The following is a 19515-nucleotide window of genomic DNA, read 5'->3' as shown; positions in this document are numbered from 1 at the left end:
TTATTTTTATAAATATATTTTGTATTTTAAACAATTATTAAAAAATTAAACATCTTACAAATTTATAGAGATACACATGTTAATAATATCTAGTTACATACTTTTAATTAAATTAAACTCGTTTTATGTGATTTATAGTCTATATAAAATTTATTTTACATAAACTAAAAGAACAATTTTAGACATAAATTTTTAATTTTTTCTTAAATAATTGCATCAATTATAAATTAATATTATAGCATTATATATAATGCATTGATCTTATATTTCTGAGAAATTAATTTTGTAATAATTGTATATTTGTTTAACAAGGAATATTTAATTTTTTCAGATTTTTATTTGCTACATAAAAATTGTTAAATACTTCTTTATATACTTTACGTATTTTTTAATTTTTTATATGCATTTTCTTAAAGGATTTAAATAATGCCAATATTTTACATAGGTATAATTATGCTTATTTTTTTTTAAAGGTAGATTTATTAAATTAAAACGCATGTAAAAAAAAATAAATTATATGCACGTACTAAGTATCATGTGTAAAATAAAAATATTTTAAAAAATGAAAAGTTTTCGACCACTTTTTAATTTCTATTTCTGTCTTTCTCTCTCTCTCTTTCTTTATATAAACATGATAAATATACAATTTTGTATAAATTATATTACACCTGTGTACTATTCTTTCGTGTGCAACAGATTATAATTATTTATTTGTACAAGTTACACTATCAGGGTATGTGTAAATATAAAATCGATTCTTAAAGTACTTCCATATAATCTATATCCGCTCCAATATCAAGAAAATCATCGGCATAATCTTGAACATGTCTCTGTGTCAACGATTGTTCAGAATGATCTGGATCGTCCGTTACGGGGCTAGGTGGAGGATTCGATACCGTGCGATCTGAATCTAATGGCACTCTATCCATGCCTTCACCACGTCGTAGTCTTGCTTGTTCTGCAATTTGTCTTGTAGAGAGTTCCGCCCTTGTTAATAAAGTCGGCAAATCTTTTTCAGATTTATCTATAATTTCAACAAAAAAATATATATAATTTGTGCATTATTTTACTATTTTCTAACTTAACATTTTATAATAAACTTTAAATAAAACCTCATTCTTAAAATATTTTATAAAATACTTTAATAAAATATATTATTAAATATATTATTAAAATCAAAATAAATATATTATTGAATATAATTTATAAAATTATAAATGAAATATATTATATTTTATAAAAAGTTATTTACTTTCGAAGCTCTTCATCAATTCCTGTGTTTTTTGTCTTGCGTCATTAGCTTTCTTCCTCTGCTCGCTACTCTCTTTTTGATCATGGTAAAATATTTCTCTTATTTTTTCTTGAGGAATATGTTTATCATTTTTCACTAACCAAAAATATACTCCACCAGCAGTTCTTCTACGAGATCCATTCATTATTAAGATTCCACCATCCTCTTCGATTTTTTTCGTTTTTTGGAAAAACTCAATGGCTTTCTCTTTTCCAATTATATCCACTACTCGTCCTAAAATATATAAATATAAGTACAATTTCTAATATTTACCTATATATAAAAAGTCAAGAAGATATTTCTTACAATTTTTAAAGCTTTGATATATAATAATATATATTATATAATATTAATTGTTTATATCACATTAAAACAAAAACTGATGACAAAAATTTTCTTGAATTGAAAACCAAGAGAGAAAATTTTTCTCAATCATTTATTATTTAAAACAATTGATATTTTGAAAAAGAATTTTCTTAAGCAAAACTGAAAATTCTAATGTGTTAAATAATTTGTCATTAAAATTGAATACAATAAAAATGCTATAAAGCAAGAAAGAAAAAATAATACAAGTATTAATACAAACTCTTACTTATAAGAAGCTCTTTTCTCTCACTGAGCTTAGTTGTTATATCTGTAGCAACATCAGCATCTGTTGAATCCACAGTTGTAGATAAATCTGCTACTATTCTAACAGAGCCTTTCTGATTGTCAAGATCCATGGAGGAGTTTTTCCTTTTCCCTAGCCTAAGTTTGACGTTATGTCTGTCTGAATTTGTTCTCTTATTAGTAAATCTTTGTTCAACATCCTTTTCATCATCGGAACTATTATTATTACAAGGTTCTCCATCGTTATATCGCAAAGTAAAATTATAACTCTCGACACTACGTTCCTGATACAACTTCTTTGTAACACCACACGATATTAAGTCCTCAGTCAACGATTCTTCCTGCATTTGTTTACACCATACTTTATATTTATCATTTTTATTTGGCCAGTTCTTCGATAAACTATGCTTTTTCAATTTAAGCTTAGGTCTTTTGACGTTTAAATGAGTGGAATCCGAATCAGAATCACTTTCAGAATCTGCAGAGTTATCAGATTCATCATTGTATCGCATGTTTGTACACGTTTCTGTGACAGGTGCTACATGAGGTCTTTCCAAAATTTTATACGTTTCAAAGACATCATTTTGCTATAAAAAAAATAAATAATTATTAAAAAATATTTTTAAACTTTTAAGTAAATTTTCTTACATAATAATTAATTTTTAAAAATTAATAAAATTTTAGATTAAGATATAAGTGGTTAAATATAAATAAGAAAGAATAGTTTGTATCATTATTTTAAATTATGATATATATTTTACACAACACAGAGCAAAACATATATACACATAAAAAAAAATATGAAGGCCTAATAAAAAATATAAAAACAAGAAGCAAATTGCACTAAAAATTTGTTTTCAGCTTTCTTAATATGCTAAAATAAGTCTTTTCTGCATATTTTGCTGTGTTTCAATTATTGACAATTAGGAAAATTATAAATATAGGCAATTATAAATATTTTTGCACATTTTGTTTATTTCTCTATAATGCTATCTAATAAAAATAAAATTTAAATTTAAACTAATAAAAATAAAAAGTAGCAAATACAATGCAATATATAAACCAATTCTATTATAATATATTATAATTTTAATATATTAATTTAACTTTAACATTTAATATGTTTATAAATATATAGAATTTTTTAAATAGAACATTGTACTGTTCTATTTTTTAAAAGTAAACTTAAAACTCTTATACAAGAATTTCAGCATATTCTATATATATATTTTATATATTTAGTTACATAATTTTATAGATAAAAATCCTTAAGGTTCGCCAGTAATAATTAATAAAAATCTTTCCTCAACGGTAAAAGTCGACCAAACTGGCAATCATTTATTGTAGATAATTAGTTAAAATACAACGTGTTTCGGCTGTCATTGCAGCCCTTTTCAAGTAAATCAAAAGTAAATGCAAAATAAATTAATACAGTAAATCAAATTCACTGCATACCTCCGACAACATTCACCATTGTTGAATGTTGTCGGAGGCATGCAGTAAATTTGATTTACTGTATTAATTTATTTTGCATTTACTTTTGATTTACTTGAAAAGGGCTGCAATGACAGCTGAAACGTTGTATTTTAATTAACTATCTACAATAAATGATTGCCAGTTTGGTCGACTTTTACCATTGAGGAAAGATGTTTACATAATTTTATATTTATTGCATATAGTTATTTCTTAAAGAAAAAATGTTTAAATATAATTGATATTAGTATTTTGTATGACATTCAAGTGAAACATAAAATAAATATTTCTTAAAACTATTTGAAATAGAATTTGAAATTAAGAATATGTATAATTTAAGCAACTTATTCACAAAAAAATTGTTCCTTTATATAATTTTATTTAATTCAGAGTATTTTATTTAGATATTATATATATTTAAATATTAATTAATACATATTATTTTAATGCGTGGAGGCATACAAATTTATTTTAAAAAATATTAAAAAATTATAAAATATGAAATATAAATTAAAATAAGATATTTAAATTATAAAATATTATTTAAAAAATCATAAAATATATAAAATATTGATTATGTGTATATTATCTTCACTTTTGTGATTAATCCTGTTGTGGTATCTTGCATTGCAATATATGTATGTATATATATGTATATGCCTAAACTACACGATAAAAATTAAATTATAATAAAAAAAATATAAGACGAGGAAATTATATTCTGCGCAATTAAGCTTAAATTGATAATTAAGAAAATAAGATTCATTTCGATTGCATAGTGAGCTTACAATTTGAGGTTAGATTTTTATCAAATGAATATTTCTCTCAAGCGACTGACCTCATCATCCACGATTTCACCATCTTCCAAATCCAATGGTTCTGCTTCCATGCTTCTTATTAAAGTTTATTTATTTATCTCTCTTCCTTTTTTTGTATAAAGAGAAATAAACGAGACGAAGATGTTTTATGAAATCACAATACTTTCGATATTGATATTATAAAACTCACTACTCCTCCTCTTCTTGCGATGACGATGGTATCTTCAATCTGACGTCTCAATGTTTAGCAATTTGCGCGAAATTTGTTTTTTCCATTTTTTTTAATTTCTACGACATGGATATATAAAATTTTCAGCTTCGTGCAAACCTACTTTTCACGAACAGCGTTAAACATACCTAGAGATGCCCTTCATAGACATAAATTACATAGATAAAGCATCCGCTGCGAGAAAATATGAATGGACATGATTGGCTGTCAAATAGCGAATTTTTAAAGTCCCTAAAACTTCCCTACACCGGCCAATTACAGCCATTCCTTCAAAGAATAGAACAAAACTATCAATACTGTAATTAATAAATAATAATAAATAATAATAAAAGTAAAAAATTTTTTTTAAATAAAAAATCAATAAATAATTATAGATAATATATATTAATAATAATTATTAATATTATTACTATTATTGTTATATTATTATTATTAATATTTATAATTATATATTTATTTATTATAAATTTATTATTATAAATAATATTAGTAATAATTAATGTTATTAAAAAATATATATTATTATTTACAACAATATATATATATATATATATATATATATGTGACGTACCGAGCCAATGACAGATAACAGCGTCTGCTGCGCTCGCGCTTTTGCGCATGCGCAAAATTACTAGCTGTCAAATAAGAAATCTAAAATTTCCTGCACTGGCCAATCATAGCCATTGCTCCAAAAAATTAAATAAAAAATCTCGATGCGGTAATTAATAAATAAATAATAATTTATGTTATTAATAAAAATATATGTGTTATTATTAATAATTGATAAATAATTAGTTAACCCTCTTACAACGAAATTTCTATAAATGTGACGTAACTGGGCGCGATGACAGGCATCTGCTAGCGCTCTTGTTTCCGCGCATGCGCGAAACTTGTCTCCAATTCGCAAACTACTGCAGCAGCTAGAAGCTATTTTTGAACATATTCGATATATGGGTACAATACAAAGCGAATTAGTGAGCGATTTTTTTTTAATATGCATATATTTTCTAACAAAACGCACGAGTATAATTATTTGTTAAGACTGCATGTGTATCTCTTATCAGGGGGATAAATGCCGATAAAAGGGAATATCCTAGCCTATATACAGAGGCTCCTTAGAATCGTAAGCGTCCACCGATGCTGACACTTGACGAGGAATTGACGTGAAAGAAAGGGAAAAAGATCGACGGAGCAAGAGTATTCGCAACCCGGCGTCGAGAAAGTAAAAAATAAACAAACATGACTGTCATGGATTTTTTCGGTTGCGCCTTTCTGGCCTTCGGTCCACCACTGGCTATGTTTACATTTACCATCGCTGCTGACCCCATCAGGATAATCATACTGATTGCTAGCGCCTTTTTCTGGCTTATCTCACTGCTCCTGTCGTCCATACTCTGGTACGCAGTTGTTCCCCTACAGGAGAACCTTGCATTTGGACTAGTGTTTTCTGTGCTGTTCCAGGAAAGCTTCAGGTGAGTTTTACTCTCTGATTAATATCATTTGTGTATATCTGAAGGTCATATTTTATACACATCCTTATGTACACAGTAGAATTTATCATTTGTTTATATCTTTCAAGATACCTGCTTTACTGGGTGCTGCGCAAGGCTGAACGAGGCTTGGAGAAGGTCACAACGACACATGTGGCGGATAGCAGACACATATTCGCTTACGTGTGTGGTTTAGGCTTTGGCTTCATGAGCGGTGCCTTTGCTTTGGTCAATGTTCTGGCTGACGCAGTCGGGCCTGGCACCATGGGACTCTGGCAAGGCACGGAATACTTCTTCATTATATCAGCTGCCACCACATTGTGCTTCATTCTGTTACACACATTCTGGGGCGTCATCTTCTTCTCCGCGCTGGACAAAAGAAATTGGGGTCACATTGTCTGGGTAGTTGGAACGCATCTGTTTGTCTCGTGTATGACCTTGTTCAATCGTTACCAGGCATACGCAGCCAGTCTTTTGTCAGCGTACATAGTATTAGCGATGACGACTGCATTAGCGTTCAAAATTGCAGGTGGCTGGATGCAACCTTCGATTTTCTATTTCCGAAGAAATTGAGAGTTTTTATAAAGGTTACTTAATTATGTGATTAGATAAGAATTCCATCTTTGATAGCATTATAAATACATAAAAGAAAACATTATCTCCATTTGTGCTGGTCTTATAAGAAAACAAATTAATCTTTGCTTCATTATATAAGAGTGCATTCAAAAAACAAGCATAAATGGATTTTTTCAAATTAAGCTATGATATAAAATATAGGTATAAAATATTGTAAATATTAAGTGAATGGTAAATATTGCAATGTGGCTAAAGCATATTCTGTTGAATTCTGTAATGAGAGAAGGAGAATATATTTATAATTACATAACATTTTTTAAGAACATTTCAAAATTCGACTGTTTATTTAAAAAGCACCATAATACTGAATATTTTTATTAAGCTATTAGTCAGTTCCTTAATTAAGCAAAACACTGTAGGCAAAAATGGAATAGTATTCTGAAGCATGACATAAAATATATTTTTTTTCTTGCATTTAATAAGAAAAAAAATTTAAATATATATATATATAAAATTACATGCGTCCATGTGTATACATATATAAATTATTATAAATTATAAACTAAGATGTATATTTGTGCATCAATTTGCATTTAAAAATGAATTCCTTGACTAAATTTAAAAAATTATAAGGTCGAAGGAATTATATATTATTCTATGTATATATAAAAAAACGAAAGAAAGCCACTAATAATTACTCTTAAAATAATTACTGTGACCTATATCTCTTGAGATTTAATTCATTTAATCTTGACTTAATAACACATTTTGTAATATTTTATTCAGTTTATTCACATTACATTTCATATGACAACAAAATAAAAACATTTTTTATACAATATCAGTTATGTATATTATTGTTACCTCTTCTGTAATGCAAGATAATTGCATTACAGAATTTTATATAACAATATGTAACAATTATAATTAAAATCATTACTATGTATTATTGTTTAAAGTTACGGATAAATTTATAACTGGTGCTTATAATCTGTTTAATAAGAATGTGACTGGGCAAAATTCTTTTTAAAAACCATTATATTGAAAACTTTTGAACGAGATAGAAGAGTTCTTCTCTTATGATGTAGCAACAACTAACATCATTGATAATTAATGAAGATGAAACTATATGAAGAAAAGTGTATAATGATTTGAAATAATTAATTTGACAAAATTATTTGATGTAACTATCTTTAAGATTATTACTGTAAAATTGGTGGAAAGCCTCAGATGCCAAAAAATAATTATAATAGCGCTGAGAGATTGAACTTATCAATTGGATTTATTAAAAGCGTTATATTACAGTATTGTTGTATATAATTTCAATATGTAATTTTTTTCATTTTTTATAATAAATAGTTTAAAAATTATGGTCTTATATATTAGACAGATGTATAGTAAAAGTGTTTCATAAACTTTATTAAATTTAAAAATTATATTAACTTTAATAGATATTGTAATCTACATTATTTTATATATAATTTTTTATTATTATTGAAGTAGAGGGCCCTGGAAAAACTAATCTATACTATATATATATATATATAAAATTATTTTCAATTCAAAATAGTATTTTATTATTTTATTTATTAATTTTTTTTTCCTTATTTTATTTATTTCTTTAAATAACATTTCTTATTACATTTTAATATTAAAAATTTTAATATTTACATTTTTAAGTATATTTAATTTTTGTCACATGAATAATTATGTTTTTAGTTTATATGACAGATAATCTCTTCCTAGAAAATATCTGGATAATATTTTGGAATCTAGAAATTCAATAAAAAAAATAAAAAATAAATAATTATTAATAATAAATATAATATTATATATAATATAATATAATATAAGATAATATATTATATAATAATATGTAATATATATATTGTAAGAAATCGAGATTATTAAAAGAAGAATTTAATTACGGATGACCGTTAAAAGTTTCAACTGTTCTTAGAAAGCGCGGAAAGTACGAAGGTTCGAGAAAGGTGTTTGAAAGTCACTCAACAAAATATTCACTTGAAGACAAAGACTGTTATTTATTACGAAAGACTCCCGTATACAAAATCAACTATCTTTTTCGGTATACTGCTCGAAGGAGAGTCCCGGGCCTTTCCGCTCGCTAGCTTAAATACCCTTTTGACTCTCCCGCGCGCGCCGCTTTAGTTTGCGCCCTATACGCTTATCGCCGAGGGCAGCAGTTATCGGGGACAGTTAGTTGTCGTATCGGCGCGTGCGCAATCAGCCGATCGGTGGCGATTGCTTTCAATATATATATATATATATATATATATAATATAATAATTATATTAATATATAATATATATATATATAAATATCTATTGAAATAAAATATATAATAATATTAATATACAACAAATATAAAAAAATAACAAGTATAATAATTTTCTATAATAATACATATTTATATTTTTGACCAATCAACTGTCAATTCTCTTCGCTCCGATTGGTCAAAAGAATTTCCCCCAAAAATCCCTAGAAGAGTACCCCAGGGGAAATCTCCCCAAAGGAACGCGCCCAACTCGAAGAAGAGTCCCATCTACCCATTTCACTTCGCCCATAGCACAGTTTTCGCAACCGAAGCCGTGAGGAGAATCGTAGGAGGAGCTGTTGGAGTCACGTGACCGCGAGGGTAGTGTGCCGAAGACATGGCGGACAAGGAAGAGACCGAGAAGACCATCGCCGAGGACTTGGTTGTCACCAAGTATAAAATGGCCGGCGAGATCGTAAACCGTAAGAAAACTCTTCCTCGTGGTCGCGCGAGCCCCCCGTAATCGGGGACCTGGCTCGCGCGCGCATTTTTTTCTCACTATCCGCCATATGGAATTTCGGCGCGCCAATACCGGGCTATTTCGCAGCCATGTGCTAGGCTTTAATTAAAAGTCCCCCTGGCGCCTCCGCGACACAAGTTCCGAGAGCGTTTTTTTCCTCGATGAGAAGAAAAAAATTATTTTTCAAGAAATGCACAAATATTCCGTCCCTTTGCTTATCCGTGCAATTTCAGATGCACGGTATCTCTGCACATGTCTGCATACTCCTTTTTTTCATTATCTCGCACCAAGTAGATGAATATAATGTGTTATGTATGTATAAATATAATGTAACGTGTGAATTATGGATTATTTGCATTTAATGATCTTGTGCTAATTGATCTATGTACAAATATACGTATTTTCTTGGCTTGCGAGCTTGTACCATTTTTTCAAGATAATAACGTATGGTATGTTTTTATTAATTTAGGAGTTTGTATATAATTATGACATTTATGTGTATTTTATTTAAATTATATTTAATTATATATTCATTTTTATATATTAATTATATATATTATATTTTATATATTATTTATATATTAATTATTTAATTATATACATAATTAAAGTTATATTATATTTTGGAGCACAGTGGTAGAATAGGAAAATTAGTATTATAATTTCAATTATATTAATTTTTCTATTCTATTGTACTTTAAAATTTACTGTGTCGCTACTAGAAATCTATAATTTGCATATATTATAATGAATTTTAGAACACAGCTTATATATCAACTTTGTAATATATTAAATCATTATTCGGGTTAGCATATATATCATATGCAAATTTAATATTTGTGAAAAATGTAGTTTCTATAAAGAACTTTTTTTTGTTGATATCAGCTTAAATATTTTACATGTAACATTTTTTTTATAATTACATTTATATATTGTATATATATATTTTGCAGGAATATTGAAGCAAGTTGTAGACCAATGTGTCACTGGAGCATCTGTGAGAGAAATATGTGAGTTTGGTGACAAACTACTTATAGAAGAAACTAGCAAAGTTTTCAAAAAGGAGAAAGAACTTAAAAAAGGGATTGCTTTTCCAACATGCATATCAGTCAATAATTGCATTTGTCACTTCTCGCCCATTGCTAGTGAACCCGATCTTTTTCTCAAGGATGAAGATATGGTTAAAGTGTAAGTTTATTTCTAAAAAAAATATACATTTTTATAAAATTTAATAAAGTACAAACTATATTACTAAGATCTAACATGTCAAATATATTTAAATAATTTTGACAATTTTCTTAACAAGCACGATTGATTAAATTATATGATTGTAGTGATCTAGGAGCACACGTTGATGGTTTTATAGCTGTAGTGGCACACACTATTGTTATAAGTTCTTCACCAGAGAGGAAAGTGACTGGCAGAAAAGCGGATGTAGCTTTAGCTGCACATTTTGCTTCTCAAGCTGCATTAAGACTGTTGAAGCCAGGTACAGAGGTAAGATTCCATTCATTTATTTTAAAACTAAAAAAATCTGTAAAAACTAAATTATAAACAAATTTTTTATTCGTTATTATTTCAGACGTACACAATAACAGGCACAGTGGAAAAAATATGTGACGCTTATAAATGTAAGCCGATTGAGGGCATGTTAAGTCATCAGTTAAAGCAATTTAAGATTGATGGGGAAAAAACGATAATTCAGAATCCGAATGATGCACAAAAGAAAGAACACGAAAAGTACACGCTTGAAACTCATGAGGTGAAAATATGCACTTGAAATATAGTTCAAAGTGATAAATAAGTAAACTAAAAATTATTTGTAAAATAAAATATATGTATAATAAGGTCAATAGAAGCTCGATGTATTGGTGTACATACTAAAAAATATAGTATACTTTTTGTAATATTTGTCTTCTCTCGGGACTGCAAAAGATTCAAGTATTATAAAAAAAAATAGAAATATCTTGTTCTATGTGCACCAGTGTTCAATAATTCACACATTGGCTTTATTATCATTATTTATATTTATTTTCGGAAAATAAGCTAAAAATTATATATATTATATATTAATATTTTATATATTTAATTTCAGGTATATGCAATGGACGTACTGGTTAGCACAGGTGAAGGGATAGGAAGGGAACAGGATACTCGAGTCACAATATATAAAAAGACAGAGGAGACATATCAACTTAAATTGAAGGCGTCTCGTATGTTCTATTCGGAAGTCTCCCACAAACACGGACTCATGCCATTCAACTTACGCACCTTCGAAGACGAGAAGAAAGCGAAAATGGCCGTTGTAGAATGTGTAAATCATAGGTTGATTGAGCCATTCCAAGTAAGAACATTTATATACACTAATATATTAATCTCCCTATCGAGAATCTATATGATAAAATAGAAACAAATATATTTTGTATATTTTTTTTATAGATCACAATTTTTTTTATTTTTTTAAACATATTTTTCTTTTAACTATCATATAAAAAGTACTTTTAAAGAGAGAAAAAATATATTTAAGAATATAATATTAAATTTTATAAACTATAATTTTATATTATGAAATAATAGTTTATAATTTTTATATTATAAAATAATTTTATATAAAATATATCTATATATATAATTAAAACACATCCATTATAAAATTTTATATTGTAAAAATTTATTCTGTGACATGTATAAAAGAGAAACCTTTATGGATCGCGACATTTACTTACTATCTACTGTATATATGATACTATTACACAATCTGCTGTTTGACAATTAATTATCACAATTTTGAGGAAGGTTCTAACATCACTTTTTCTTAATGCAGGTGTTATACGAAAAACCAAACGTATATGCTGCACAATTTAAATTTACGGTACTCTTGATGCCTAATGGACCCCATAAAATTACAGGAATTCCCTTTGATCTTGATATTTATCAGTCTGACTGTGTCGTGGACGATCCTGAGTTGAAGGTAAAACATTATAATAAGGAAAATAAAAATACAACACAATTTTCTATTATTATATTAATCATAATTAAAAATTTCAGAATCTTTTGTACTCTTCGGCAAATCCGAAGTCTGCGAAAAAGAAGAAAAAGAAGGCTGAAAAAGCTGTAGACGTTGCTATGGAAGTCGATGCTAAGGCCTAACACTGTCATTCTAATACATACCATGACTTATTGACATCATGCACTACTACAATATTTTTTATTTAGTGGTTTAAGTAAAAAAAAATTTAAGGCTGGACACTTTTAAAAACAAATCACTAAATTAATATAATCATATATCTACATTTAGATATTGCATTGATAAATTGTAAGACGCAACAGTGTTTTGCATTGTTATGTTCTTGCTATCAGCAACTATCTGATATGCATCCATCAACTTATCTTTTTTCTACCTATGAACTTCATTTATCCGATGGAAGTATTAATCCAATCAAGTTTTGCCATTTGATACGTATCCACATCTTTTTTCCTTTCTACCTTTCTATGTACCTTTATCCAAGCCGAAAATCAAACTATCATATATTATGTCAAAACATTATATATGATATATCATATATTATGTCTCAATATTTAAGTTGTATCGGAATATCTTTTAATGTGGACCATGGTATTATTACTATTTATAGATTGTTAATTATTCATATGACAATTACTTACAAATTGTAATGCATTACAAACTTTGAACTAACGATTTTATATATAACAATTTTGTGTGATAGTTTTCTGTGGAACATTTGGATTGGCTAAGCTAAAAGAAGTGAATCGTATAAATTCGAAATATATATTAAAATATATATTTTCGCTTTTTCGTATATAATTAAAATTATAAAATTGTATAGAATGTATCACTTTATTTTAGTATACACGGGATGTTTATTAATTCTTGATAATTAAATAATCAAACGATAAGTTGAAAGGTCCTGAAGGACTTTTCACAGAGAAGAAATTAATTAATCAAATTTAATTAACACACCTTGTATATAAAATGTGTACACACACATACATATATATAATTTTAAATAATATTAATTTAAATTTAATGAATAATATAACATCTAAATATTTGCACAAAGTACGATTCACTTTAATACTACTTTTTCTAGATTAGCCAATTTTGTATTCTGTGTCCAGCTATGAGAACTATATTATAATAACGTTTAACTTACAAATTGTACAATTGAAGAGTGTCCGTTCTGGGACATAATTGCATAAACAATGAAATGCGAATGATTCACCGAGTGTTTCGTTGTGAAAATACCCCCTACCAATTAAAAAAAAAAAAAAAAAACATTTCTATTCTGCGCAAATTTATATAGATTGTGTGTGCAGTACAGATTGTTAGAAGTTGGTTAAATCGGTTAGTAGATTGGTAGAAGCTGGAAATATATATCGAAGGAGACTCTTTATTTGAGCGAGGTAAAAAAAAATAGATCATAACGAGAAAAAATATTGAGAGTAAATATTGACTTGCCGACTCACCAAGCCGTAAATAAATAAAATGCAAATTAATATTGTATAATAATAGTTTTATATAAGGAGGATAGATAATGTATCTGTTATAGATATTTTTTCTACTCAAGTTGTGCATATGTCGAATGTTATAGAGTGTGCTTGTATAACAAAATATCACTGTGCACTATCCATCATTTGCCTAAAACTATCTTTCTGTAATTACAATCGCATTTACAACACAAAATTTTGGCATTTGTACTTGGAGGCACTTTATAATTTTTTAATATTTTTAAAATTAAATTAAAAGCATTAAATTTATCCGTTTATTTGAAATAAAGTAAATAAAAATCTAAAATATTATGCAAATGAAGGCTGTGCACAAAATTTATATGCAATATAAAATTTAATGTAATGATATAAAATAAAGAAAAAATTGTTATAAAAATGCTTGACGCTAATATATAAGTTAACAAGTATAAATTATGACACATGCATATATTTCATTATTATTACTCCATTTCTCTCTGTAAATGTAATCGCATATGTAATAATGCGCACAGTACCATATATATTTGTAAAAACATAAAAAGAAAAGAAACAACACATCATCTCAATCTAAAGGCTTATAATTACATAAGGTAAATTTTATGTTTAATCATTATCATTATTTGTTAATAATTTTGCTATGATATATGATCTCTTATCAAAATGAGAATGTAATTACAGAAATATAAAATAATATTTACAATCATGTCTTTATTATTCAAGTGCTAAATATATTTCTACATTTATTTATAAATTGAGTACTATTACTGATTAACTCTCTCTCTCTCTCTCTTTTCATCACATTTATTATTTGAAGTCTTCAACAAATCACTATTAACAAATAATGTTACTATATAATAAATACATAATTAAAGCTTATCAACACTTAAATATATCTTATGTAATGTCTAATCAAAATATGAGGATGTAATCAGAACAATATGAAATAATATTTACAATCATGTCTTTATTGTTCAAGTATTAAATATATTTTTATATTTATTTATAGACTATTTATAGACTTATATATATTATCATATATATATTTTATTATCATATACTTTATTACAATAATATTCAAGAACAACAAAAAAATCATTAATAGCTATTAACAAATAATGTTGCTGTGTAATAAATTACATGCAATTAGAGCTTTTTTTAAATTAACGATTTTAATTTTATGTAACAAGATATTTCTTATGTAAATATTATATAGAATCATGTGTAAGAGCGTATAAAGACCATTATACGTGAAAAAATCATAAACAAACGAATCAATTCCCTCATCTAAATGTAACTAAAATAGTTGATAGTACCGACAATTTATTCGACCACTAAATAGTTTTATTCATTTCGAAAATAATCGGTAACTTTTATCATATTTCAATTATTAAAACATTAAATGTATTTATTTTTCAGTTTAAAATATTTCGAATTTTTGTATGTTAATATTTAAAAGATATATAGCTATATATATAATTTAATATATATTAGAATCACTAATAGTTATTGAAGTATAAAGACTTAAAGATTGCGACGTTGTCAGACATATTTAAAGAAATAATTTGAACTTTTAATACTGTTCAAAAATAAATTATTTTAAAGCTATGAAGTAATCACGTACTAAAAGTGCGAAGAAATAGAAATCTTTTCTATAGAAAATTTATTTAAATCTCTTAAAGTTATTCAGCTTTAATAAAATATTGAAAAATGTTAATAAGGCAGAGTTACATATTTATATTCAAACTTTATATTTTACTCATAATTCTCTTTAATAATCCATTTTATATTTATTTTTTATCATTTTACTTAGATTTTCTGAACACATTGTTTGTCGATTTCGCTCCAAATTTCTTCTGCGTTTATGTGTGTGTGCAAAATGTCCCATAGTTTAACAATTATTTTTCCAGTATCTTCTACAAGAAATTACAATAAAAAAATATATAAACATATCCCTATATAAACGTTTAATTTTATTCTCAAGCAACATTAAACAAAGGAAGAAAATATGTACCCTTTGTTTCAATTTAAAATACTATTTGATACTAATTTTGAACTTCCAAAAACAAAAAATTATGCATAAGTTATACATGCACTATTTAATTAAATTTAATTATTTTTTAGAGTAAAATTTAAAACTTATCTCCTAAATTTTTTGATATATATAATTAAGACACTTAAAATGTATATACATATATTAAATAGATTAAAAAACTAAGAACCACTTATTTAGTTTTCATTCATATGCTTATAAATATTAATTTAAAAATTATATGTATATGTGTATGACAAATTTAAGAGATATAAGTTTTAAATTTTTCTCTAAAAAATAATTAAATTTAATTAAACTGTTAAATAGTGTATAAATTATGTATGATTTTTTGTTTATATACAAATATATATATATATATATATATATATATATATTATATATTTATTATTTATATTAGTACTTATAAATATTAAATATTAAATTGTGTAAAATTATATTGTGTTTATTATATGTATAATCTATGTATATCATATGTATAAATGTATTTTATATCTATGTTTATAGACCTATGTTTATATATTTGTTTATAAACCTTTGAGGTTACACCTTGTATTTTCGTTTTTTTTGCCAACATTTTATTATCTGATACATTTCTAAGTGTTAATGTTAGAAGAAGTTATGCCTCGCAAAGAAGCTCACACACTTTCCGGAATCAGAGAAATTTTTTCAATTTCTGCGAAACAATAATATCAAGTATGTATGTGAAAGTGCTCTTATTATTGATTTTTTGAAACGCATGTCTCATATATTTCGAAAAAAAAATAATTGTATCTATTTTAAAAAATATATACCGTTCTCGCATGTATCATTCTATTGTAGCTTAATTAAGTTGTTTGGATGATGGATAAATGGAATCTTTACTGTGTCTCCTCGAGATTTACATGATATCCTTGACGAGAGGCATATTATCAGTAAACCTATACTCAAGCGTATACTTATAATTTATACTTCTCATATTGTAATTATAATGGATATTTCTATAATAAGGACAAGATCTTGAATGAGTTCTTGCATGTAAACTCTTCATATACTTGATAACTCGTCTCGGACTACAGTTCGGGACACTGACGAGAATAGATTCCTCCAGAAGATCTAACTCGTCAAGAGAACATTTTCAATTTCCCAGGAATAAACCATTTAATTGATATGAATGGATGAATGAATGATGGATAAATGGAATTTTTACTGTGTCCCCTCGAGGATTACGGACTACTACTTTTTCCAACCTTATCCTTTTCCTCCTCCTTCTCTAATCGTTGGACCCACTGTTTAGCGTCTCTTCCGAAAGACGTGAGCCCAGGTTTTCCCACCGAGATAATCCCCAATCCCGGTGGTAAGCGCAGCGCAGAAAAATATTCCATGTTTATACATGACTTGTCAGTGGACTCGAACCCGCGATCTGCGAGTTACGAGTCTGGCGCTCTACCACTGAGCCACACTGCCGCTCTTAATTGATTTAATCATTTAATTGATATGATGCGGGACAAATATAATATTGTGTTCGACAGCGAGATAAAACAGATTTCGCCTTTTGCGATTACCTGTACTCACGTACTATATTCCTTTCCAAGCATAGCCTTGGCATGTACTTATGCAGCAACCAAAATACCATGTTCTTCAGACTTTTGTATATTTATGGACTCCTTAACATCTAGCGTATCGAAAAGAATGATTTTTTGCAACGTGATTCCTTCAGTTCTCCCTAAATTAGAGGCACCGTCCCTTTAACATGTCTCGTGGCGATGAATATAGATGCAATTCGATTATACAAAAAAATAAATGTTTTAGTGCCTATTGAAACTCAATTATCAAAAATTTGTCAAGATGCCATTAATTTATATAATTCTGAAGCTTTCCCTGAAGCTTTGAAATTGAAGTTATGCGAGAGATGGAACATTATACAAAGAGTCAATGAACAACATAACCAGTATAAATTTGCCGATTATTTTAAACAACATTATCCTGTCGCTTTAACAGTAATATCAACCATAGATTCACAAAAGTCGAATGGCTGATGCAATTTTCTTCCATAACATATGTTTAGACTTTATATCATTATGTATAGTTATAAATAATCTTATAGATCATTTTTGTAACGATAAATTTATACTCATAAATACAAATATGTATTTATCGTGACAAAGATTAATTACGATTAATTTGCTTTTATAGTTATAATATTTAGAAAGCGCAAATTTCTTTGACATTTTTTTTATCAACTTGCATTAATATTTATTTAAAGTTTTATTATATAAATGACAATCTAAAATTGACATAAAAATATAAGAAATCTAATCTGTTGCGAGGAAAAATATATACATACATACATAAACATGTATATGAGATGCACATAAATATGTATATGCTATATGTACGTATATGTATATTATGTATATATTTTTTCTTGGAGTGGATTAGATGTTTTTAAACAATTTTCTTTCTTAATTTGTGTTAATTAGAAATCGTTATATACAGGGTGTCCCAGATTTACTGTATCACACGTTAATAGAAGGTTCCTGAGGCGATTTGGAGACGATTTTTCCTCAACGAAAATGTCCAGGCACCAATAATTTTCGAGTTATAAACGATTGAAAATAAAAGCTTTTTTGGAAACTAAGCCTTGCAAAAATAAATTATTAACAAAACATTTTTTAGTTAATTTCAGGTAAAGTTTACTTTAATAGAATTTTAATTTAAGGTTTAGTTACAAAGATACATGATTTCAAAAATTGGGAACATTAAAAATGATGAAAGGCTTTGTGGATGATAGATTTCGATCTTGTCATGAGGAATCGTTCGAGATGTCCATCAACCAAACAATTTTATATGATGCACATTTTATATTCTGAACGAGTGATACATTTTTTATACTATACTGATCAATTTTTTATACTTACTATTTTTTTACTTACTGACTAATTTTTTATACTTACTTACTATTTTTTACTTACTGATCAATTTTTTATACTTACTTATTATTTTTTTTATTTTTGAAAAGGGGATCAAATTGTTTATATTTTTGCGTTATTTTTTTAGACACATGATATTTGTACTTTTTTGTGACTCACGACTTTTTAATAATTTTTTATCTACCCTATAGTATTTGTTATAAAATAATTTTTTGTTCTAAGTTTAAGAGTCAATCTGACATTAAGTATCCCGCAACATATAAAACAAATGGTAATATATGCAATTTACTTCTCAAAGCCTTTTCTCGTCTCACATTATTAAATTAAAAATTAAATTCTTGAGTAATTTAAAATTAAATTTTTATATAATTTTATGATTTGAATATCTATTTGTCTCATATGTATATATTTTACATTCACAAATGCAAAATACATTTTTACTATCTTGAATTCGTAATATAAACACAAGATTCGGTCGTACAATATAAGAAATGCAAACTGAAAACGTTCGTATTATATAAAGAAAGAAGGGATAAATATTTATAATGGCAAAAGAGTATAAAAATTAAAATAACGATAGTATTGTGTAAAAGCAGTTGGATATACTATATGCGGATTTACTAAATAGGAGAAGAATGTCTCGAAATGACATTTTTATTTCAGCCGATAATGTCATGTCATCAATGGTCACTTTTGAATACTTTATTATTGTTAGAGAACGACTTCTCTCTTTTAATTGTGCGTGCGTTTGTGTTAAATAAGCTGA

General features: G+C 26.8%; 3 protein-coding genes across 5 annotated transcripts; 2 read left to right on the top strand and 1 right to left on the bottom strand.

Annotated features, from left to right (window-relative positions):
- Positions 1-567: 567 nt before the first annotated feature.
- On the bottom strand, positions 568-4554 carry Phax (phosphorylated adaptor for RNA export). 2 transcript variants are annotated; one of them, XM_029316100.2, is made up of 5 exons: positions 4382-4554; positions 4212-4297; positions 1884-2487; positions 1253-1525; positions 568-1024 (listed from the first exon to the last, which is right to left on the bottom strand). In XM_029316100.2, the coding sequence occupies exons 2-5, from the start codon at positions 4260-4262 to the stop codon at positions 759-761; spliced, it is 1194 nt and encodes a 397-aa protein (XP_029171933.2). In that variant the 5' UTR covers positions 4263-4297; positions 4382-4554; the 3' UTR covers positions 568-758. The 2 variants fall into 2 exon arrangements, with proteins under 2 accessions (XP_029171933.2, XP_085343473.1); XM_085487347.1 differs by having other exon boundaries at positions 4212-4554.
- A 713-nt stretch (positions 4555-5267) lies between these two features.
- On the top strand, positions 5268-6819 carry aph-1 (gamma-secretase subunit Aph-1). Of its 2 annotated transcripts, none has more exons than XM_029316101.2 (3): positions 5268-5374; positions 5485-5892; positions 6000-6819. In XM_029316101.2, the coding sequence occupies exons 2-3, from the start codon at positions 5660-5662 to the stop codon at positions 6481-6483; spliced, it is 717 nt and encodes a 238-aa protein (XP_029171934.2). In that variant the 5' UTR covers positions 5268-5374; positions 5485-5659; the 3' UTR covers positions 6484-6819. The 2 variants fall into 2 exon arrangements, with proteins under 2 accessions (XP_029171934.2, XP_085343472.1); XM_085487346.1 differs by having other exon boundaries at positions 5268-5394.
- Positions 6820-9072: 2253 nt separating this feature from the next.
- LOC114943373 (proliferation-associated protein 2G4) lies at positions 9073-13524 on the top strand. The gene is made up of 7 exons (XM_029318965.2): positions 9073-9243; positions 10235-10469; positions 10616-10778; positions 10864-11043; positions 11377-11625; positions 12106-12252; positions 12330-13524. Exons 1-7 carry the CDS (start codon positions 9159-9161, stop codon positions 12429-12431), a joined length of 1161 nt encoding a protein of 386 aa, XP_029174798.2. The 5' UTR covers positions 9073-9158; the 3' UTR covers positions 12432-13524.
- Positions 13525-19515: the final 5991 nt, after the last annotated feature.

Source organism: Nylanderia fulva, unplaced genomic scaffold (genome assembly GCF_048542155.1).
Source record: "Nylanderia fulva isolate GAGA-0341 unplaced genomic scaffold, ASM4854215v1 Scaffold54, whole genome shotgun sequence".
NCBI lineage: Eukaryota > Metazoa > Arthropoda > Insecta > Hymenoptera > Formicidae > Nylanderia > Nylanderia fulva.
This window is presented reverse-complemented; position numbering and strand designations above follow the sequence as displayed.